General features: G+C 59.1%; 2 protein-coding genes across 6 annotated transcripts; one reads left to right on the top strand and one right to left on the bottom strand.

The window, feature by feature from the left end:
- The first annotated feature begins 227 nt into the window (after positions 1 to 227).
- EMILIN3 (elastin microfibril interfacer 3) lies at positions 228 to 6,543 on the top strand. Of its 2 annotated transcripts, XM_025932639.2 has the most exons (4): positions 230 to 519; positions 1,811 to 1,933; positions 3,094 to 3,317; positions 3,589 to 6,543. In XM_025932639.2, the coding sequence occupies exons 1-4, from the start codon at positions 356 to 358 to the stop codon at positions 5,340 to 5,342; spliced, it is 2,265 nt and encodes a 754-aa protein (XP_025788424.2). In that variant the 5' UTR covers positions 230 to 355; the 3' UTR covers positions 5,343 to 6,543. The 2 variants fall into 2 exon arrangements, with proteins under 2 accessions (XP_086558342.1, XP_025788424.2); XM_086702216.1 differs by lacking the exon at positions 1,811 to 1,933 and having other exon boundaries at positions 228 to 519.
- Positions 5,924 to 22,793, bottom strand: LPIN3 (lipin 3). 4 transcript variants are annotated; one of them, XM_086702214.1, is made up of 21 exons: positions 22,627 to 22,793; positions 18,929 to 19,081; positions 18,636 to 18,854; positions 17,331 to 17,426; positions 16,042 to 16,307; positions 15,752 to 15,835; positions 15,277 to 15,400; positions 14,776 to 15,118; positions 13,889 to 13,988; positions 13,599 to 13,750; positions 13,097 to 13,190; positions 12,929 to 12,998; positions 11,173 to 11,265; positions 11,054 to 11,097; positions 10,192 to 10,330; positions 9,099 to 9,247; positions 8,832 to 8,918; positions 8,196 to 8,348; positions 7,920 to 8,034; positions 7,731 to 7,834; positions 5,924 to 7,555 (listed from the first exon to the last, which is right to left on the bottom strand). In XM_086702214.1, the coding sequence occupies exons 3-21, from the start codon at positions 18,825 to 18,827 to the stop codon at positions 7,411 to 7,413; spliced, it is 2,550 nt and encodes an 849-aa protein (XP_086558340.1). In that variant the 5' UTR covers positions 18,828 to 18,854; positions 18,929 to 19,081; positions 22,627 to 22,793; the 3' UTR covers positions 5,924 to 7,410. The 4 variants fall into 4 exon arrangements, with proteins under 4 accessions (XP_086558340.1, XP_086558338.1, XP_025787584.1 ...); XM_086702212.1 differs by lacking the exon at positions 22,627 to 22,793 and adding an exon at positions 22,318 to 22,581 and having other exon boundaries at positions 15,752 to 15,832; positions 18,636 to 18,835; XM_025931799.2 differs by lacking the exon at positions 22,627 to 22,793 and adding an exon at positions 22,318 to 22,573 and having other exon boundaries at positions 18,636 to 18,835.
- Positions 22,794 to 22,847: the final 54 nt, after the last annotated feature.

Below are 22,847 nucleotides of genomic sequence, written 5' to 3'. Positions count from 1 at the left end.
TCCCTTCTTAACCTCTCGCTTGCAGGCGGCCCCTCGGGCGTCAGCTCGGAGCCAGGGCGGGGGGCTGGCGGCGGAGAGGGGGCCGGCGGAGGCGAGCGACGCGGCCCCAAGTTTATGCTAATCCGCGCAGAGCCCGCCTCCCGCCTCCCCTCCGCGGCCCCAGCCGCGAGCAGCGCCGGCCACTCGGCGGGACGCAGCCGCTGCGCGCAGCGCCAGGCGGCCGGGCCAGCGAGCTCCGGGGGCCGCGGGCGGCGGCGGCGGCGGCGGGACCCGGGCGGGCGGGCGAGCGGCGGGGCGGCGGGCGGACGCCGGGCGGGGGCCCCGCGCGGGGCCAGGTGGAGAGCCGCGGGCCGCGATGGGCCGCCGCCTGCCGGTGTGGCTGTGCGCCGTCGCGGCGCTGCTCTCGGGGGCGCAGGCCAAGGGCACCCCGCTCCTCGCGCGGCCCGCGCCGCCCGGTGCCCCCCGCTACAACCTCTACACGACGGGATGGCGCCCGCGGCTGCGCCCGGGGCCGCACAAGTAAGCGCGGGCCGCGGCCGGGCGGGAAGCGGGAGGGATGGGGCCCCGGCGGCTCTCCCACCTGCCCGGACCGCGCGCGGGAGAGGGGGGCTCCGGGCTCCCGAGGCCGAGCCCCTGCCCCGGCGGGCGCCCCCACGCTCCAGGAGGCTGCGGGGCTGGCGAAGAAAAATAAGCCGAGGGGGCCTGGCGCGGCGGCTGGGACCTGGCAGTGCCCGCGGAAACCTTTCCAGCGAAGTAACATTTTCCAGCTGCGCTGTGTGCAAACTCCCGGCGCAAGCGGACCAGGTGGAGGGAGCGGAGGGAGGACGGTGGACGCGAGGCATACGCGGGAATCCCCCACGCCCCCACCCGCGCCGCGCCCCCCTTCTCTCCCCTGCCCCGCCAGGTGGGAGATGGAGCCCAGCGCCCTGCAGCCCGCCCCCTCCGGCGGTTAGCCTGACCCCGGGCACCCCTTAGGAACCCCCAGCGTGTTTGGACCACAGAACTGATGGGGGCGCCTGGGTCCCGGGCCTGTGTTGTGGCTCCAGAGGCCAATAGCAGTGCACGGGTGGTTGGCTTAGCCAGGCAGCCACTCCCCACCCCTTGTAACCTGTGAGGCTGGCTCCTGCCTCACCCCTGCCTCAGCTTCTGGTCTTCAGTAGCCAGTGGCTTGGGAACTGGCCCCAGTCAGGTGAGTTAGGGGCTCTACCTGGGATGCTGGCTGAATTGTATTGTAGGAGAGTGCTCAGCCCATAGCTCAGTGGCCCTGGCACATCAGAGCTGGCTTCCTGGAGGAGGCAGTACCAGAAGTGATCAGAGACTGAGAAACCCGGAGCAAAGGCAGGGGCTAGAAACTACGAGGTGGCATGTATTTCCCCAGGAGTCAGGGAAGGAAGGAGGAGAAGTGTGCTCTCAAAGGCACAGAGGCACTAAGTTGAGATCTCAGAAGGATGGAATGCCAAGATAAGGAGTTGAGAGCCAGTGAAGGAGTTGGAGGAGGGTGGGAATACAGCAAGGCTCTTGTTGGGGAATCCAGGTAAGGAGGGCAAGGGCCAGACCACAGGAAAGGCAGCCCCTGGTTCACTACAGTGCTTACCCCAGTGACCAACCCACTGGGAAGTCTGGGATCTGACTGACCAGCAGTGGGTCCAGACCCCAGGCCAGGGCCCTGGCCTCCAGGAACAAAGAACAGAGACAGAAGAGAGATGGGAATCTAGTCCCCTGGGGAGACCTACAGATAGGGAGGGGGGGTCTAGGAGCCTCAGTGGGCCTGGCTCAGGCCAGATATTGCAAGGATGCTGTTCCCTTACAGGGCCCTCTGTGCCTACGTGGTGCACAGGAACGTGACCTGTATCCTACAGGAGGGAGCAGACAGCTATGTGAAGGCTGAGTACCGGCAGTGTGGATGGGGGCCCAAGTGCCCCAGGACAGTCATGTGAGTGCACCCCCGTGCCACCCACTCAGGACTGCTGGGCACAAGCCCCAGGCCTGCCTTCCCCCCAAGAGCGGCAGCCAGCTCCACAAGGGGCTGTACCTCCTTGGACTGCAAAGAGCCCATTACCCCAGCTCCCACACGGGCTGGCTAGGGGACGGGGGGCGGGGAGGAGACATAGGCAGGTTCAGGTTAGGGCCCACAGAGGGACCAAGGGAGGATTCCTAAAAGAGACACAGAACTAGGCAAGGAAGAAGCCACAGAGGCAAAGAGGGTTGGAGGTGAACAGAAAAGGCAGAGGCTCACACTGACAATGATTGATGCCAAAGGGGCCCCAGGAAGACCCAGGAAGGGCTGTGGTGACTGTAGAAAAGGAAGGCCAAGGGTGAGGGGATGGAGGCCAGGTTGCCAGGGCCTGGGCCGGACAGGCGGGGTTGTGTGAGGATATGTAGGACGGTGCACAGGTGTGATGCACACAGGTCTATACTTGGAGAGGTTTAAGTGCGTGTCTGAAAACAAACCCACTTGCTCCAGTGTGTCAGTGGGTAGATAGGCACGTGGCTGAGCAGGTGAGGGAGGGTCCCTGGCGAGCCCTGCCCTGCACCCCTGGGCCTTCCCTTCTGTGCTCAGAATCCAAGGTGCCATCCACCAGCCTGGGTGGCCAGAGCTGAGTTCCCAGAACAGGCTACAGAGGAGCAGACAGAACTGAGGGGACAGATGGGAGCCGAGAGCAGCCCCTGCACACTGGGAAGGGCTGTGCACCCCGGCTCCAGGGCAGTACCCATCCCACCCCACCCCACGGGGGAGGGGTTGAGATTGTGCCAGAATTCTTCCAGGTATCGCCAAAGCCAGAGTGGAATTTCTCATGGCAGCATGAGCTCAAGGGGATCCAAAATGGTCTTGGGGACACTGGGGCTAAGTCCCTGCTAGTGTTCTCCCCAAGCAAACAGGATGGGATGGGACTTCACCTGCACCTGCTCCTTAACCCTTCTCTGAAGCCCTGAAAGGCCCGCCCCCACCCCAACTGCCCTGTCACAGAATACACAGAAAAGGGAGGCTTTGATGGTGGTGTAGAGGTGGGGAGATAATTAGATCTTATGCCAGGAGGCAGGAGCCTCAGCCCACAGGTACAGGGCAGCGCCCTCTCCCCCTGTCTGGCCCAGGTACCGCACAGTGCTCAGACCCAGATACAAGGTCGGCTACAAGACAGTGACGGACCTCACCTGGCGGTGCTGCCCTGGCCTCACTGGAGAAGGCTGCCCCGAGCACCTCACCGACCATGGGGCCTCCCCAGCCCAGCCAGAGCCTCAGCCCCAGATTCCCTCGGGGCAGCTGGGCCCAGGGTCCCAGCCCCCTTCTTCTAGCAGAGCGGTCCCCAGCCCCTATGGTGAGTCTGCCTGGAGGAGACCCTACCAGGTGATCAGGTTTTTTTGGAGCGGCGGGGAGGGGATTGAGCCAGGTAGGCTGAGCTCTGGCAGGGCTGGGGAGGGTGCATCTCATGCTGGGCTTGAGGGAGAGCTCCCAGAGCCCCTCCCAAAGCTGAGAGAGCTATGCCCAGTGAGAAGGTGCGCTTAGAACAGAAAATCTCTCAGGTGGCCTGGCTACAGGACAAGCTGAGGGAGGCAGGCCAGCGATGCCCCTGGGGTTCTCTCTTCCAGGAAGAAAAGGTCCAGGGCTGTTTGGTGAGCGGCTAGAACGCCTGGAGGGTGATGTCCAGCGCCTGGCACAAGCATATGGTACCCTCAGTGGCCTGGTGGCCAGCCATGAAGACCCCAACAGGATGACCAGTGGTCCCAGGGCTCCTGCCACCCCTGTGGGCTTCGGGATCGTCTCTGAGGGGTTTGTGAAGCCCAGAGACAGAGCTGGAGGGCCACTCACACCCCCCCTGGATGAGATCTTGAGCAAGGTGACAGAGGTGAGCAACACGCTCCGGACCAAGGTGCAGCTGCTGGACGAGGTGCACGGGCTGGCCCTGGGTCACGAGGCTCACCTACAGCGGCTGCGGGAGGCCCCTCCGTCTCCACTCACCTCCCTGACGCTTCTGGATGAGTACGTGGACCGACGGCTGCACCGACTCTGGGGGAGCCTACTGGATGGCTTCGAACAGAAGCTGCAAGGTGTCCAGAGTTCCTGCGACCTGCGGGTGCAGGAGGTGCGGCAGCAGTGTGAGGAGGGTCAGGCAGCCAGCCAGAGGCTGCACCAGAGCCTGGATGGCCGGGAGCTGGCCCTGCGCCGGGAGCTGTCACAGCTCGGGTCGAGGTTGCAGGGGCTGAGCATGGCCGGAGGGGGCGGCTGCTGCGGCCGGCTGGCTTTGATCAGCGCCCGTGTGGACAACCTCGAGAGGAACCTACAGGCTGTCACTGAGGCCCAGAGGGGCCATGGCCCCCTCACCAGGGATGAGCTGGAGCGGCTCTCTGCTGCCATGCTCGAGGGGGGTGCGGACCGGCTGCTGGAGGGCCTGGAGACCCTCAATGGGACGGAAGGCGGAGCGAGAGGCTGCTGCCTGGGGGGGGAGGAGGGGGGATGGGACGTGGGCAGCCTCAGGACCCTGCTGGAAGAGCGAGTGCAGAGCCTAGAGGAGCGCCTGGTGACGCTGGCTGGGGAGCTGAGCCATGACAGCGACCCACCGGGCAGGTCGGCCCGGCCCCGAGTGCAGACGGAGCTGGCGGTGCTGGAACAGCGGCTGGTTTCACTGGAGTCCTCGTGCACTCCCAGCACCACCTCGGCCATCCTGGACACCCTCGCGGCAGAGGTGAAGGCCTGGCAGAGCCGGAGCGAGGCCCTCCTACACCAGGTGGCCAGCCACGCAGCCCTGCTCCGACAGCTCAACGGCACCGTGGCTGAGGTCCAGGAGCAGCTGGCAGAAGCAACGGGCAGCTCACTCCAAGGCGAGATCACCCTGCTCAAGGTCAATCTGAACTCTGTGAGCAAGTCGCTCACGGGCCTCAGCGACTCCGTCAGCCGGTACTCCGATGCCTTCCTGGAGGCCAACTCCTCCCTGGACGAGCGAGAGCGCAAGGTGGAGGCTGAGGTGCACGCCATCCAGGAACAGGTCAGCAGCCAGGGCTCTCGGCTTCAGGCCGGCCACAGGCAGGTCCTGAGCCTGCGGGGGGAGCTGGAGCGACTCAAGGCCGGCGTGGCCGATGTGGCGGGCGGGCTGAGCCGCTGCCAGCACACAGCCCAGGACCTGCGGCACGTGCTGGGCCGCTTCGACCAGAGGGTGGCGCAGGTGGAGGGTGCCTGCGGGAGGCTGGGCCTACTGGCTGCCCACAGGGAGGGCCTGTGGGGCTATGTGGACCAGCTGAATCGCACACTGGCTCAGCATGCGCAGGACATCGCCCGCCTCCGGGATGACCTCCTGTACTGCCGGGCCCAGCTGGCCGAGCAGGCGCGGCCCCGGCAAGCTGACTAGGCAGGCCAGACAGGACCCGCCCCTGGACCCTGCTGACCCTGGGGATGTCCCTCCAGAGCCCAGCCTTGCCCAGCAGTGCCTCCCAGCCCCCCCTGGCCAGCATGGATGCCACTTCAGAGGCCACAGAAGGAATAGCCTTGGTCCAGCTCCATATGACTGTCCCAGCCACCAAAATCCACACTCAGTGCTGTACCAACTGGACAATTCAACATCGTGGTCAAGGCAAGGACATCATGCCTGAAGGCCAGGGTGGACCTAATTGACCTCACAATCCAGTCTGCAAATTGTCCCTCTTCAGACACACCAGGGTCAGCACCTGTACAAAGACCCGCAGGTCTGGTCACAGACAGTGACCTGTCCACATCTCCCTTTGTCCCCAGGCCATAGCCCCCAGCCTGTGGGGCCTTCTGGTTCCCTTGTCCCCTTGGCTTCTCTCCCTTGCTGTCTGGGCTCAGTTTCTGCAGGAAGATGGTGCCCACTGGCACTGTCCTCACACCCGGCAGCTTCGTGGATATGGTTTCTGAAACCAAGGACCAGAGGTTTCTACCAGCCCTGGTCCTTCGGAGCAGAACAGAAACACAAAGACTCAGTTCTCTTTATTTCTTTTGACCCTCCCCTCAGGTGAGGGCTTAGGCAGCTGTAGATTCCCTGAGAAAAAGGACAGGGTCCAGGCTCTGTTTAGAGACCCCACCCCAATTTATCCTTTTCCTTTTCTTTCCCAAAAATGCTTCAGGGCCTCTGGTCCCCACATCCTCTCCTCCTTTCCATATGGGAGAATATCCTGCCCACCCCCCACCCGCCCAGGTTAGAGCCTCTCTTCAGAGAATAGCCCTCATATATGTCATGGCCTGAATGAGGCCAGACTCTGAACAGGAGGCCACAGGAGAGGAAGACCTCCAAGCCCTGTTTCCAGCATCCCGGCAAAACCCCAGCCTCTGCTGGATGTTCACTAAATGGTGAGAAATTCAGGTACGACACCATCACGGGACAACCTGAAAACACAGTGTTCATCCAGCCTGCAGAGTTCCCAGAGACCCTGATGCCCATCTCTGCTGAGGTTCCTGGCCTCAGTTCCCCCACAGCAGCCCAGGGCTTTCTGTGCTATGTTGCAGGTCCCTATAGCCCTGCCTTCTGGTTTCTTCCTTCCACTGTGGTGCTGTTGGGGGGGGTGGGGCAGGCCTGGATTAAAGCTTTTAACCCATCTAAAGGTATTTTCTTCCCCAAGGACAGCAGGCTGGAAGGCTGCACTGCTGGGGAGCCAGCCCCACTTCCTAAAGTTCCTCATCCCCGTATGAGCTTGCTCGGCAGCTCTGTGGGCACTGAGTTGACCAGCAAAGTCTAGGGAGGGTTGGCAGGTCACTGCCATTGGCCCTGGCAGGTTTGGGGGCTGTGTCCTTAGGGGAGGTACTCAGGGGAACAAGGGCAGCAGCTGGGTACGGGCCAGGCCAAGTGGGAGCCACACTCCCTCAGCCCTCGCACTGCCTGGGAATCCTCGTTCCTTGATGTCTGAGCATCCTGGCTTGGGGTGTGCTGAGATACCGGCGTGCCAGGGAGAGTGGTGAGGTCTGGCTCAAGAGCTGTGGGAAGGGGCCGGGGTTATGGAGGAATCGGGCTTCAGAGGCTATGATCCATGCTGTGCAGAGGGTACTCAACCCCTCCCCACTGCTGCCGCCAGCCATTTCCGTGCCTACAGGTCTCAAGCCTCCAGGGACCTCCCTCTTCTCCCTGTCCTATCAGGAGTTGGGACAACATACCAGGGTGACAGGGACAGAGATGTCAAGGGCATGGAGAATCCTGTGAGGGCCCGGGTGACAGTCATTTAATTGCTACAGGCCAGGGCTGTGCTGAGGCCTGGAGCAGCTGCCCCCCACCTCCTGCAGCTCAGCTGGCAAAGGCAGGAGACAGGACAGGGAGGAGGGGGGGGTCTCTGTGGCTACTAACCAGCCTTCAGCCCCCTCCTCCCATTCAGTGGACTGGCCCCGTGGTACCCAGCTTCCAGTGTCCCGATCCCTGGGACACCCACTCCCTGGAACACCTGGCCAGGGAGGAGGGGGCAGCCGGGGCAGGGTCAGGCCAGGGCATCAAAGTCCACAGCAACCAGGGGCTCCCGCCAGTAGCAGAAGTTGCTGTATTCAGGGTGGGCCAGGTCTGTGCTGGGGCCACGGGCCACGGGCGGGAAGAGGAGCTCGACCACCTCGCCGAGCCGTTCGTACCTGTGGGCAGAACAGGGTCAGCGCCGAGAGCCTGAGCTGCCACCAGGCTCCAGCCCCCATCATGTCGGGCAAACATTGCATCCTGCCTGGGAGCCCTGGGTGGAACCGGGGCCCAGGGAGAAGCTAGGGCATGGGGACTTGTGGCATGGGGGTGCATGGCAGGGTTTGGCCTCACGTGGATTTATGGTTCTTCATGAGCTCCTGGATGAGTTCTCCCCGGGGGTTGACTGTGAAGATTCGAGACGTAGGTAGGCCCACCTGCCGGTAGGCGATGACATCCTGTGGGGGACAAAGGAGGGGCCTGTGGGCTGGGAGATAAGATAGGGAGAAGGTGGCCCTGCCCCGGGGGAGGTGACACACTCACGTTGGGCCTGTTCCCAAAGGCAGCATAGAAGGGCTGTCCGTGGGGCAGGAACAGCTGCTGGATATCACTCAGGCAGGCGATTTTGAACACCTCTGGTTTCTTCTCAATCACCTCCCTGGGGCAGCCAGGGCCATGAGCAGGAAGGGGAGCCAAGGCAGGGCAGCAATCAGAGGATGGCAGGGTCAGGTGCCGCGAGGTCTGACTCAACCGACACCCGAGCCTGCCCCCCCCCCCCCCACAAGAGCCTGTGGGCTTGTGTCCTATAGGGGTGGTTACCTGTGGAGGGCGGAGAAGAGGCTGCTGGGAGACAGCAGGAGGGGGCCCTCAGGGAGGCCGCAGCCCCGCTCGCTCACCCACTGCAGGTAGCCCTTGGTGAGGCCTGCCATGCCGATAGCCCGTGCCGAGCAGTACAGGAACTTGTACCCATTTCTGGGGTGGGGGGCAGGAGAGGCACAGAGTCATCAGAGACCAGCCATTCCCTGCCCCACCCTCTTGGCTTCGGCCAGCTCAGCTCAACCCCGGGGCTCTGGCCTTCAGACCCAGAGGCCTTTGCAGGGAGGGGACTTAGGAAGAACGGCTGACAGAGGTGGCCTCAGCTGCTGTCCCACATAGGAGGGGCACGGACAGCATCCTGAGGCCCAGGTGGAGTGGGATGAACAAAGGTTTGAGCAAGTCTGTAGGCTTCTCTACAGCACAAAGACCAGCAGTTAGACTCAGACGCCAGGAGACCGGTCTTTCACAGGAGAATGGGAGACCAGCCAGTAGGTTGCCGTGCTCCAGGGACATGCCTGGGGCTTATTCCCTCGTGGGCCCTCCTGGTCCCCAAGCCTGGCTTCCTGGGGCAAAGGCCATAGTGGCCTAAGACATCCTGTCATTCCCTCCCGAGGGCCCTTCCCCAGCCCAGGCACTCACAGGTGGATTTTGTGGTAGAGACTGGTGATGCCCTGGTGTGTCCAGTCTTTCCCTAGCTGGGGCAGAATGTGACCCAGAGCGTCCGACCTAGAGCCACAGAAGAAGGGTCACTCCGAGGCAGCCCCATGTAGCCCTCATGTGCCACAGCCCCCAGTGCCCAGGATGGTGCACTGCAGGTAGAGGGCCTTTCTTGATGTACCCCTTCCCCCAGCACAGAGGAGGCCAGTCCCAGGCCCTCCCTCTCTCCCCTGGCCAACCAGGCCTCACTTGGTAATGGTCCCGTCAATGTCCGAGATGACCACCTTGTCGTCCCATTTCCACAGGTAGATGGTGGCCCTGCAGCGGCAGGTGCCCTGGTACTGGGTGGTCACACTGAAGATCACATCATTGGCACCTTCTTGCAGGTTCAGGCGCCGCTGGGGCCGGGCAAAGGGAGGAAGCTGTGATGTGCCCCAGCCTGGTGTGTCCCCCTTCCCCACCCCAAACCGTGCCCTGTGAACCCCACAGGCCTCTCATGCTTCTCTTCCTCCCAGCTCAGAGAACCTGCCTGAATTCATCAGAGACAGCCACATGCACACACGTGCACACGGGCAGAGGGTAACCTTGGGCAGTTAGGCGGTACGAGGGTGCTGGTTGGGGTCTGCACCGGCAGGCACGGGAGCCCTAACCTCCCTTCCTGCCCCTTTAGGATGAAGCTCACAGACAAAGCCTGGCCCGTGGCTCCCACCCAGGTTTCTCAGGTCGGCCCTAAGGCTAGCATTGCTCCTGGTGGGGAGACACCCCACTCCATAGAAGGGACCTCCTGGGGATCCTCACAGGTACTTGTGACATCCCCCCAAAGAGAGATCTAGCCCTGTGCTTGGTCCCTAGGGCAGCTCTCAGCCATAGCCGGTGACCAAGGCTATTGGGCCCTGGCTGACCCCAAGGTGGGTGTCACACAGGGGTACCACACAGATGGTAGCTGCTCTGTACCAGGTTGGCCCTCCTGGGCCCCTCCCTGACAGAGCCACACTCAGGGGCCAGTTACTGAGCTCAAAGGCAGGACTCAGGGGCAGGGACTGCCAAAATCTGAGGGGCTGTTATCAGCCTTCGATTCCTTCAGAGTGGCCTCTAAGAGAGACCCACAACCCACCGCAGGTAGATATTTTAAGATGACATAGAGAACACTTTTCCAATGAGGGCATCCAGCAAAGACATGGGTTGGCACATGAAGAAGTGAGCCCCCTGACCCTGAAGGTATTCAAGCAGAGGCTCTTAGGGAGGCTGCCAAGAGGATGGATTCTGGGCTTTTAAGTTCCTTGGAGCCTAATTATCTCAGCCCCACCCACCCCCACCTGGACACACCAACGCGCACACTCACAATCTGGCTGGAGGAGAGGCGGAGGGACTTCCTGTAGGTAGGAGGGTAGGCTGGAGGCGAGGGTGGCAGGGAGGGGACCTCGAGGATCACAGGGCTCTCTGGGGCGTCATCCTCACTACTCGGCACATCAGTCTTCGCCCTGCAGGCAGCCCGGCTCTCAGGCCTCTGTCCTCCGCCAAGGCCCTGCACTCCCAGCAGATGCTTACCCCTTGGCCCAGGCCACAAGGAACCTGGGGCTTATCGCTGCCCCTCCAGAGACCACTCAGGGGATCAGAAACCTCTCCTTCTAGGTGCCACCCATTTGGAGAGGGGTAGCAGAATTAAGGGTGCAGGTCGGCAGTATATGCCCAGAAAGGGGCCAGGGCTCCCGGCCCTTAGTGCATGGCCAAGCTAGCCTTGGAGATGGCTACCTGAAAGACCCAGGTGTGCGTCTTAGAGTTTATTCCCAATCCCACCTGCTTTGGCTTCAGCAGACCCGCCCCTGGTCATCACTCATACCCAAGCTGAGGTGTTGTGGTCACTTGTGAAGAAGGCAAGGTCAGCCGGCCCCTGGCAAAGAGGGGAAGGCCCCACCCCTCCCACCCTTCCTTAAGACAGTAATCCTTGTCTGGGCCAGGAGTCTGGGCACCCGTTCCAGCTCCACCGGTACCCAGCTGTGGAAATTTTGGTGCAGCTCTAGGCCTCAGTTTTCCCATGTGTGAAATGGGGCTATTTCTCAAGAAAAAGAAAGGGTGTAGAAGCGACTGGGTAGTGACAAACAACCATCACTGGCGGAGGGCTGCTGGCGCCACCGCTGCCCCCACAGAGATCGTCCCCAGGCTCAGCTCCAGCTGCAGAGTGCCAGCTAAGAGATCCAACTCACCCCTGCTGCTCCCGGGCTGTGCTTTTCTCTGCCTGGGCACTGCGCTGTGGGAAGAACATACATCTAGTAAACCCCGCCTCCACACTGTGCCGACCACCCCCTTGACCATGATCACTCACCTCCTCGGCCGGGAAGTCCCTGCGTCGCCAGGAAAACCACCACCGTCCACCTTTCCGGGGCATCTTCTCCTTCTCCAGTTTGTCCACAGTGCTCTGTGGGCAGATAAAGGCCATGGCATTTTTTTTCCTGCACCACCAAACCTACTTTTCATTGCCCTTGGGGACCCCATGAACCCAGAGTCTAGGGCTGACCCTAGAGCAAGGTGCTGTCAACATCTGGAGGCTGTGGAAGCATCCTCACCTCCATCCTTGGCTTCCAAACAGTGACTCATGTAGCTGAGCACAGGAGACCAAGGGCCATTCCTGCCAATCCCCACTCTACTCCAGCTCTGACCCCCTAGCTCTTGCCCAGGCTTGGCCTGGCCTCCAGATCCTATGGGCCAGTACTGCTACTAGAGTAGCTGAAGGCAGTGCTTTGACGTTTCTCAGGATCTAGTACTCTCTGCATGATGCCACCAAGTGACAGCTGCAAGAACAATCCATAGCCAGTACTCCAAGACCAACCTCCAAGACCAACATAGGCAACCCCAAAGGTCAGTGACTCTATCCCATGGATGGCCCCCCTCTCTGTGTTACCACGATTGTCTGGTGGGAGAACATGACCTTGGGAAGATGCTCATTAGATGTGTGCTAGGTAGCCCCAGGGAGAGGCCAGGAGAGCCGGGGCAAAGACCCTCCCAGGAGACTTATCAGCTTCCTACAAACAGAATGGTGAACCCAAGTCAGGAGGACATGACCTGGAGGTGGGTCAGCCAGGGTACCCCCTTGAGCTGGAAACAGACTGGGGTTGTCTCCCAGAGGCCTCAGGTGGTGGGTCTGTCTGAGGACAGTGAGGAGAACCAAGCAGGAGAGTGGCCCTCCTCCTTCCCATAGGCTCTGGTCCTAGCTCATACCCAGAGCCAGCCAAAGGGTGGAGCCGAGTGTCACGAAAGGGAGGCACCTGCTGTCAACATCTGGTTAGTGATGTTCTTGGGCAAGTCTAACTGATCTGGGAACCATGGGCCAGATTAGGGCAGGGCCCTGTACCACTCCCAGTGGCATAGGAGAGGCAGGGGCAGGTCAGAGAGTGGAAGTTCTGGGAGGGACTGAAGAGACTGGGTTCCTTCCCACCTCTGAGCATCACCACATGCTGTTCCCCTCCCCTCGTCTGCTTACAGATTACTCATCCTTCAGATCTCTACCCAGGAGGCACTCACTGAGCAAACTCCCACTTTAGCCTCTCAAAGCACCCCAGCCTCACTCCCAATACTCACGGTTGAATTTTACATTCATCTGGCTGAGTCTTTGACTACTGTCTTTCTGGGAGGGCATGACTGGCTCCGGCCTGTGCCTGGCACACAGTACGTGCTCGAAAAACGCACAGAGTAGGTGCTCAACAAATGCATGCCAATAAAGCAAGCAAGTGCCCACAGTCCAGCCTGGAGACATTGCCAGGGCAAGGTAAGGAGTGGGCCCTCTGTCTGCCAAGCCTCATCTCTTAGATCTAAAAGCCTCCTGTTGAAGGTTATCATCCCCCTCTGGTTTGCCCTGAGCTCCTTTGGAGTACAGTGTCCCCTTGCCAGGATTCAGCCATGCCAGGAAGCCAGGGAAGGGTGGGACTCTGTTCACACGTCATGGGGTGAGGCTTCGGGGGACTCAGTATCCCCTCTCAGAGTGGTCTTGTAGCCGGTCAGCCCCAGACCCATCTCTGCCCACTGTAAGCTTCTTGGCCATAACCCTCTACCCTCAGCAGGCCCGCTGGTGCTCTAACCATTACCTTGGGCAAGTTCTTCTGGAAGGCTTGCAGGGAGAGGATCATGGGGGCAGCAACAGCCCAGTTATAATGTCTGGAGAGACAGAAGGAGGAGTCAGGGCTGCAGCAGCCACAGGGTGGTGGCGGGCAGGGGGGCTCTGGGGCTGCCAGGGTCTCAGCCTTGGTACTCACTTCTCATTGATTTTCACCACCAGGTTCGGGTGCTCAAGGAGGCCAGGGTTTTGGACGAGGTCCTCGTAGGAGACTATGTGCTGGTTGAATTTCTCTGGGCACAGAGGCAGAGGGTAAGGAATGAGGCTGACACATTTGAACGGGACCATCAGGCCCCGTTCTACCATCTACACTCTACCATCAGGCATCCTGCATTTTGGGTGTGATACTTAGCAGGGCTTCTCCCTACCTGTGGTTTTTGCATCTGCTGTGCCCACCCCAGGTATTTGCCATCCTGGATTCACAGGATAAGTCACAGCTTAGCCTTAAGTGTTTGCTTCACAGGGTCTTGGGAATGCCCTGCCCTCGCTGGCCGCATGGGGCTCCACAGAGCAGAGAACAGCAAGGCCTCAGCCTAGCCTCACACCATGGCCGCCTGCTACTCTGGGGGCCTCCCTGCCCTCCCCCATCCCCTGGGGTCAGTGCCAATCCTTGGAAGGGTTCAGGCCATGGTCAGACATACCCTGGGAGATGTCCCGGCTGTCAGCTAGTCCACCACAGAGGGAAAGCACTATCATGTCCAAAGTGGGTTCTGGCTCCTGTTCAGGGTTGGGGTCCCCCAGAGGCTTCTGGCTGTTGGGTTCACTCCACCTTCTGGGCCCCAGTCCACAGTCACTGGGGGCAAAGAAGCCAATAGTGATGTAAATACAAGGAGGCTGTGAGGAGGGGCCCACCCCTCCAGGCCCTTGCTGGCCAACCCCTGGGCTCACCGGCCCCAATCCCAAGACACCCTGGAACCCAGAATGCAGGCACCTCTGGGGGAAGTAAAGGGCTGCATTCTCAGAATCCAGAGAGGGCAAGTCGTCCAGATAGATGTCACTGGGGCCCAGGTGCTGGCTTCTCTTCACGGAGCCTGAGGGCAGAGGGGACACCTATAGACTTGACATGTGCTTAGTAGCGTGAACAATGTGTCTGGTCTCTGAACGCCCTAAAGCAGCGCCGTCTGGTAGAACTTTTGGGGACGATAGAAATGTCTCGCATCTACGGGTCCAATACGGTAACTGCTAGCCACATCCCTGTATTAGCACACTGAAAATGTGGTGTGACGGAGAAACAGAACTTTAAATGCGATTTAATTGCAATTAAATTTTACAGAGCCATAGATAGCCAGCAACTACTGATCTGGCGGTGAGTCCTAGTGCCTTCCCACACTCGTAGGATAAACCCCAGCTCCTGCGCCAAGGATCCAGCATCTGCTTCTTCCTTCTCCACCCCCGCCTTGCTCAAGACATACCAGCTGCCTCCGTTCCTGGCCGCACAGCCTCCCTCCCACTTCATGGCCTTGACACATGCTCTTTCCTCTGCCTAGAATTCTCTTCCCTTGATCCTTATTTGGCTGGGTCTTTATTGTTGGAGTCTCCGCTCACGCATCACCCACTCAGAGAGGCCTTCCCCGACCACATGATTTAAACAGCCTCTGTCCCAACCAATGATTCTGTCCTGCATCACCCACGACGTGCTCTTCCTGTTCACACATGCTTTGTCTATCTGCCTCCCTGGGCTGTGAGCCCATGAGCGCTGGTGCCAAGCACAGTGCCTGGCACACAGTAGGTGCTCAAAACATGCTTGAAGTACCAGAGTCCAGCCAGTGGGTAACATGAGGCCAGGAAAAGCCTGGGAGAGGTCCAGCCATTACTCACCTTTCCTGCTAGAGACCCCCTCGGGCTGCCTGGTGGGAAGTGGGCCCTCCAGGGCGGCCCAGCTCCATGATTTCGAGGGAGGAGGGAGGCCTGGATCCCTTCGGCTCTGAGTCTTGGTTTTCTTTCTCTCAGAAGTGGGGAGAGGGGGACCCACCAGAGCAGGAGGCTCCATGTCAGTAGGAGGAAGGTCAGCACCAGCCCCTGTCTGCAGGATTAGGGGCCCCGAAGGGTCCACACCAGCCACAGGAGCAGAGGGGGTGCCGGGCTCTCCCTGAAGAGGTGGAGCTGCCCTGACACCACCATCAGCGATCTTCGAGCACTCGGGCCATTCTGCTTTGGCCACCTTCAATCAAACAAATGGGGGCGGGGTGTGTAAACCAGTGCAGGCCCTGCCTCCCACACCCCAAAAGGCCTTGGGGGTCCCGGGTATCAGTCACTCCACTTCTGACCCACAGGGACCACAGAAAGGCAGGCTCGGGAGGCTGACATGGAGGAACTCACCTTGGGCAGCCTCCCCCAGGCCCACTGTATGTGGGACTCAGCTCGCAGGGGGCTGGGCTCAGGGGTCCGCAGCTCCAGCTCTGAGTCGCTCTTTGGGGATGTCATTAGCACACCCGGCAAGAGGCTGCCAGAAACAAGAACTTAGAGACCCTCGAGCCAGCCTACCGCCCACCGCTGCCCACCCCAGCCTGGGGAAAAAAAAATATTTGTGATACGTATTCATGCCTATGTTTGGATCCAGAATGTATAAATATATGAAAAACTCCTACAAACCAACAATAATGAGGCAGTCTAGTAAAAAAAAAAAAAAAAAAAAAATGGGCAAAGACTTGAATAAATGCTTAACAAAGGAGATTCAGAGATGGCTGATGAACACATTCAATGTGTTCTATATCATTCATTAGGAAAATGTAAATGAAAGCCACTCTAAGACCTTGGCCTTGAGTCCCTGCCTGCAGGCCTCCTAGACTCTCACCTGGCCTGGGGGCACCACTCGCCATCAGAGTAGGGGTAGAAGTCTTTGGCTTGCGGTGAGGACTCCCCTTCGGATTCGACACTGCTGAGGGGTCACAAGGAAATAAATGGTCACTGACAAGGACAGGGTACCCACGGAAGGGCATGGGAGCCTGGGTGTCAGGGGTTTGGGGAGGTAAAGCCCAGAGAAATCAAGGCCCTTGCCCAGGGTCACACAGCATCAGCAAAGGAAAAGGTGCCTGAACCCTGGTTGGTATCCCCACACCCTTGGCCACCCTGGTCCCCACACACCCTGGGGGCTCCAGCCTTGGCTTTTCCAGTAGAGACAGTTCACTCTCAGCGCCTGTCTCCAGCTCCTCAGAACTGGAATTGGCTGCCACCGTGTCCTCCTTCCGCCTGGGTTTCCTCCTGCGACGCCTCTTCTTCCGCCCCGTGGAGGCCACCCCCTCAGTGATGGCTTCAGGCTCACTGTCTGTGCTCAGCTGGGAGTCTGAGGGGAACCCAGACAGGCCCCCACAAGGGATGGGTGATGTGCATAGGCGGGGAGGCACGTGTTCCTGTGGAGCAGACCAGGGGCTATAGCCTGGGGGGCCACCCTCACCACTCAATCATTCTGAGCCCTGCCTGAGTCCCAAGGCCCTGGAGTGGGCTCCTTTGGGGTCAGGAAAACAGGCATGGAGGCTGGCCAGAGGCAGCAGCAGCAAGGCCTTGCAAACACCACTGGCATCCGAGCTCCCTGACAGAGACAGAGAGCAGCCCCAATCCCAGGGGTTGCATGTACCCCAGGAAGTTCATGGCGGGCCAGGTGCTACATGAACCACACTGTCCAGCTAGAAACCTGGACACTGGCTACTCATTCTCTGACCACACCTGCTTTTCCTTTAAGACTCAGCCAGGCATCACCTCCTCCAGGAAGTTTACCCTGACTACCCCCAGCCCCTGTTCCAACTCCCTTCATTATAATGACTATGTAGTTCCATCATCTGTTGTTTATACATCTGTCTCCTAGGCTAGTCTGGGAAGCTTCTTTGGAGACAGGGATCACCCCTCATCCGAGTCCACTGCACAGTGTCCGGCATAGAGTAGGGGCTCAGTTGAAGTTTGTGAAGCTCAAACTGTTTAAACACCTCCGCTGGCTTGTGTTGGGCTCTGTCCCCCTTCTGCAAACACGCCTCTGCTCAGCTCTCACCCACACACTTCTATGTTCTAACTGCATCGAGCCAGCACCAGATCCAGAACCACGCATCTCATGCTCACCAGCCCCCCAGCCAGTTCCTCAGCACTCCCTTCCTTTCCAAGCTTCCCTGGGAAGCCCTCCTTTCCACCCTCCAGGGGTCCAGCTCAGGCGTCCTCTTCTGAGAAACCTCCCTCAACTTTCCCCGGGAAGGAAATCAACCCTTGCTGCCCCCCTCCCAATTCTACCCAGGCTCCAACAGCATGCCTCGAGTGCCAGCCCTAGCCAGTCCCCCTGCATCAGGCTCTTGCTGCTGGGGTATTCCCAGGGGTGGGGTCGGTGACCGGTCCCAAGGGCCCAGCCAGAGGGGGCACTAGTGAAGGTGCAGGTGCCACGAGGCGCTTACATCTTCGCTCTCCAGCTCCTGGACAAAGAAGGCCTCCCCGCTGTCTCCCAGCTTCATGTGCAAGTCCACGGGCTCCCCGTTGATCTCAATGTCTACCTGTAACGAGGCATGATGGCACACAGTCCCCACCATTGTCCCTTACCCCCACCTTCTAGTCTACTGTCCTGCCTGCCTCCATGGAGCACTGCACTCGCTGGAACTTCAGCCCCACCCCACCCCAGACCCTGGCTGCTCCCCACCCTGAGGGTCTCTGCTCAAGTTCCCCTTCTCAGAGAGGCTGTGCTGAACTCTCCATGCCCCTCCCCCACCATTTCCCCGTTCTCTGGGCTTTGTTGCATATATAACCGTCTCAGTATTCTTGTGTCTGCCGTGGTTTCTAACTCTTCTCTCTGCCATACCCCATTAGAACAAGTCATGACCCATCCTGTCGCTGCTGCTGCTGTTTCCCCAACCCCCAGGATAGTGCCAGAGCACTTGCTGACTACATACACGTACCATAGTCCGAATGACCATTTTCTAAGCGCTGAATGGAGAGTTTTATCGGGACTCTCCCATTTAACCTTCCAGCAACCCTGTGCAGTAGCTCCTATCACTACCCCTACATTATAGATGAGGAAACTGAGGCTCGGGGGTGTTAAGTAATAAACTGGGAAGTGGCCGAGGGAGGCTGTCTGTGAGCCAGGAAGGCTGAGTCCACAACCCAAGCTCTTAACCACCTCGCTACCTACTGTCCCCTACAAGCTTACACTTTTCTGTTAGGATTCTGGCAAGTCCCCAGTGGCTCCAATGCAAAAGGGATTTGGACCCACCAAACCTCTTTTCATACTCCCGACCTCAGTGCTAACTAAAAATCTGTCACGTTCGCCGGGGCCCAGAGAAGACAGCACAGCTTTTCTAAGAGAGAGAAGCTAACCTTTGAGTGCCACCCTCGACAGTGTCATCAGCTCCTATGTCATGCTCCAAAATCACCCCTCCAGCACCAGGTAGAGCAGAGTGTGTTCATTTGCACGGGTGAAAAGACTTACCAAGAAAACCCACGTAAGTTCTCAGTGAGCTAGAGCCAGGTGTGATGGCCCCAGTACCAGGGACTGCCCCGCTGTGCTGCCTCCACAGGAAAACGGGAACCCTCTTGGACCCAAATCCCCAGACTGACCCAAAACTTTCAAAGAAAATGCGAAAGAACGGAAGCTTGTCCGGTGGACAGATCCCCACCTGAGGGAGGCCTCGGTCCTCTCCTGGGGCCGCAGTGGCTGTCCTGGCTTTAAGAGCCCACCCTACAGGGGCCCCTGGCCGGCCAGCACTCACCACCTTCTCTCGCGACCGCAGGACACCCAGCTTGCCGAAACGCACGTGGAAGGGCGAACATCGGAAGGAGCCGTCCACCTGCTTCACCACCAGCACATCGATGCCACCACTCAGTGTGGCCGGGTTCAGGCCCCGGTATATCTCCTTCACTGTCCCAAACACCGTCTCTGCCAGCTGCCCCACGTAGTTCATGGCTGGTGCTGGCAAAGGGAGGGGGTGCTGGGGCAAAGGTCAGGTCCACCTCCCTCTGCAGGGAGTCTCTGCAGCCTGACCCCCCAGGTCCCCAGACTTACAGTGCGTTGCCCTCGGAGTGCCTTTGCAGATGGGCAACAGTTGTGGGACGGGAGGTATGTCTGTAAGTGTGGGCTCTAGTCTTGGCTTGCCCACCACCTGCTTGTGAGACCCTTGGGCAGCTGCCTTCCTTCTCCAAGTGCCAATCTCCACATCTGTCAAATGAGAGCACCAGGTAAGGCGATCTGGGGAGGCTTGCGTCTCGAAATACCATGAGTAATGATAATGACCATGGTTTTCAGTGGTAGGGCTCATTTCAACTTCACAACAACCTGCGAGGCTGGCCAAGCGGGTGTCATTACTGCTGTTTACAGACAAGCCACCTGAGGCTCAGAGGTGGAGTGATTTGCCCAGGACCTCACAACTAGTAAGGAGAGGAGCCAGGACTCAAACCCAGGCCTGTTTGGCTGCAGAACCCTCAGTGTGAACCACTGGGTCAGCCCAACTGTGGGAATAGGGGGAGGCAGCCTCATGATATATCAGGCCCAGGGCCCTGCTGGGTAATGGGTGACAGCCCTAAAGACTGATATCTTCCCAGGAAGTAAGGAGGAGAGAGTCTTTGTTCTTCCATCTGGGAAATGGTTCATCTGTCTTGCTGCCTCCTGGTCTTAGGAGTTGGAAGGGGCCTTGCTGGGCCATCAGGGCTGACTTGTGGAGAACCAGAGGTAGGGTGCAGCAGGCACCTAAGGCTCTGCCCAGCTCTATTCCTGGGGTCAGAGGCTTGAAGGAGGGCATCCCCTATAGCTGGGGGTAGAGTAAGCTCTCGGTTTATGGCCTCAAATACCAAACTCCTTCCCAGTTTCCCTGGAACGGGTCCACAGTCTGATCCCAGTGTCTCTAGGCCATGGGTATCAAGCCTGACCCCCATTTCTGAGACCCTCATTCAGCTGGTCAGGCCCTGAGACCCACATTCAGGCCTTGGGCTCGTCCCTGAACCCATCAAAGCTGCCCCTCCTTCCCCCAGCCAGACCGGTCCCTCCAGCTTTCCCACACCAGGCAGAGCTGGGTAAGCCAGAAGCGGAAGGCTGTGGCAGCCGTGGAGAAGAGCCAGGGCCATAATGAGAGCTGCTTCCACGCTGGCATGGTGCCCGCCCTGCCAGCATCAGCTCATTGCCCCTTCCCTGCTGGCCAGGTCAGTGGCCTAGTGCCCTTCTGGCTGCCAGGATCCAGGCCATCCCACCTCCACAGGGCACTCCCATCTCTCAGACCCTGCATCAGAACCCCTGGCGGATGACCCGCCATGCAAGACCACTCCTCAAAGAAGTTAAGTGACTTATCCAAACTCTATTCAGCTAACAGCCCATAGATGGGGGGAAGGGAGTAATGATTTGTGTCCTGGTTTCCTGACTCCATACCATGGTTCCTTCCACTCCACAGTCCTCAAACCACAGCCACAGCTGTCTGCAGGGGGTGCAGCCCCGCCCCAGCCCACCTCTGCACAACCCTGCGATGCCTTGCCACTCAAAATGTGGCTCATGGCCCAACAGCGTCAGCATCACCTGGGGGGCGGGGTGCTTGTTAGAAACGCAGAGCTTCACAAACATAAGATACAATTAGAATTGCTAAAATGAAAACCTGGGATAAAATGAAGATTTTTGATCCCAAAAATGGCACTCAAATTTAATAAATATTTTATCTGCAAAGCACCTACTATGTGCTAGGTGAAAATTCCCACTTTGGTTCCTCCCTACCACATCAAATTCTGTGAATAAAAGGTCTAGGAAGACAGACAAGGACAGACATGTGATGGGCAGGGCTCTAGGCCACTGTGCCCAAGAAAAGCAGAGAGGACTTCAGAAGTTTCCAGGAACAAGGCAGCAAGCATGGGAGGGGCAGACTAGGAGTGGGGGCAAAGGTCTGCCCAGGTGGAGGCTCAGGCCTGAGCTATCTGTCCTGCTAGGGGCAAAGGAGCTGGGCTGGAGAAATAATGACAGGTCCAGCTTACCTATCACAGAGTTTCTCAACTTCAGCACGACTGCCATTAGAGTCTGAATAATTCTTTGCTTTGGGGGGATTGTAGGATGTTTAGCAACACTCCTGGTCTCTACCCACAGATACTAGTATCACCCCACCTCCAGTTGTGACAACCAAATTGTCTCCAAACATTGTCACACGTCCTCTGGGGAACAGAATTGCCCCTGGTAGAGAGGCACTGATGTAGGAGAAAGAGCTTAACAGCAGAGATGGCACCCAAGGGGCACTGGGTCCTACTCTGATCCTGCCACAGGGTATCCTCACGCAAGTGACTTGCTAGCCTGTTTCCCCTTTATGAAACAAGGCCTCAATTTTTCAAACCCTTCTCAGCCAACAATTCATTCCTCCCACTGTCCACCCCCCCACACACACACAGATGCCCCCCGCATTTGTCTGCTCAGCATTTGGGGGGACTCCTGTGAGCCAAGCCCTACACCCATCTCTGAAGGCACCTCCGTTCCCCCAGGACCCAGCTCTGCCTCCTTGGTCTTCTCCATATGAAGAGCTCTGCTCAGCTCCCTTATACCTCCCTTCACCCCAAACTAGTATGTCTATAATCAAACACTTCACTTCCCCCCGGGGACCCAGGCCAGCTGAATTCCTCTCAGGACTTATGCGAGTCCCTTCCTCCCGAGCCCTCTGAATTCTATTCCCCAATCTCCTGCTCCTCCTGCTGTCCTTGGTCAAGGCTTTACTACCAGATGCCCAGATCCTGGGTGGCAACAGGACGTTGTGGGTAAGGTACCAGACTGTTTGGGTTCTAATTCTCTCCCTGACATTTACTAGCTGCGACCTTAGGCAAATCACTTCACTTCTCCGAGCTTTGGTTTCAGCCTCTGAAATGGGCATAAGGGATGTGTGAGTAATTAATGAGATAATTCAGGTAAAGCACTAGCATGCAATAAATGCCCATATGTGTCACCTATCAACAGTAGTATCTTTTCTGGCATCATGACAGCCCCAGTCACCAGGCTGGTCCTTAGGGCACACTACAGGTCAGACTCCAATGCCCTGCCCTGCCCATCCTTGAGAGGTTAGACTTCTTTACATAGCATTCGAGGCCCTGCATGTTGGTGGCCCACCAATTGCAAAGTGAGCAGGTGGGCTCTGGGCAGGCTTCGCAGGATGCCCAAGCTTCAGAGTCCACTCTGGGAACACCCACAGGCCTCCTAGGCCAGCACACAACTCCACCACAGGGAAGCCAGAACGAACTGCCCTGGGTCTGAGCTCTCGGCCTTTCTAGACTCCCAGATTTGGGAAGGGTTGGGAGACAGCTCTTCACCCAGGACCAGAAGAAGCAGAAGGATAAGTGTTCCTATAGTCCTAGAAGGGAGAAAGCTGCACCCCTGGATCCCCAACAGCCTTCACAGCTACGCCAGCTGACTCGCCCAGTCTGCAGGCACGGGACACTCAGTACCAGAGAGGGTGGGCGATCTCCCCAAGGTCACACAGTCAGGCTGGGGTGGAGCTGCGCCAGCCTCCTCTGAGAGGTTTTGGCATCTTATCTCCTGATCCCACATTCTGGATGTCCGGGCTCCCGCAACGGCTGGGCCAGGGAGACAGACGAAGTGAGAGCGGCTCCTCCACGCCTGAGCTACCCTCTTGAAGACTGGAGATGGACTCAGGCCCGCGGACAGGAAGGAACGAGGGTCAGATGGCACGACAGAAGGGCGGAGCAGGGCAGGGGTGGGGGGGTACTTCTTCTCAGGCCGGGGTCAGGCCCTACCTGGGGAGCTGCCCACTGGACCTCCGGGACCCCGAACCGCAGTCTCTGCCCGAGTGCCCAGGGTAAGTGTCTTCGGCCCCGCTCTCAGTTGGAGCTTCCGTCTCCTCTAGGACCGGGTGAGATCCCGGCTCCGCCCCTTCCACGAGCCAAGGCCAGTGTCTGCAGGCCCCAGTCCGTCCAGGCTCCACCCCGCAAAAAGACCCCGCCTCCGCCCAGTCCCC

This window comes from Puma concolor, chromosome A3, assembly GCF_028749965.1.
Source record: "Puma concolor isolate L17-30 chromosome A3, mPumCon1.1.hap2, whole genome shotgun sequence".
Classification (NCBI taxonomy): domain Eukaryota; kingdom Metazoa; phylum Chordata; class Mammalia; order Carnivora; family Felidae; genus Puma; species Puma concolor.
This window is presented reverse-complemented; position numbering and strand designations above follow the sequence as displayed.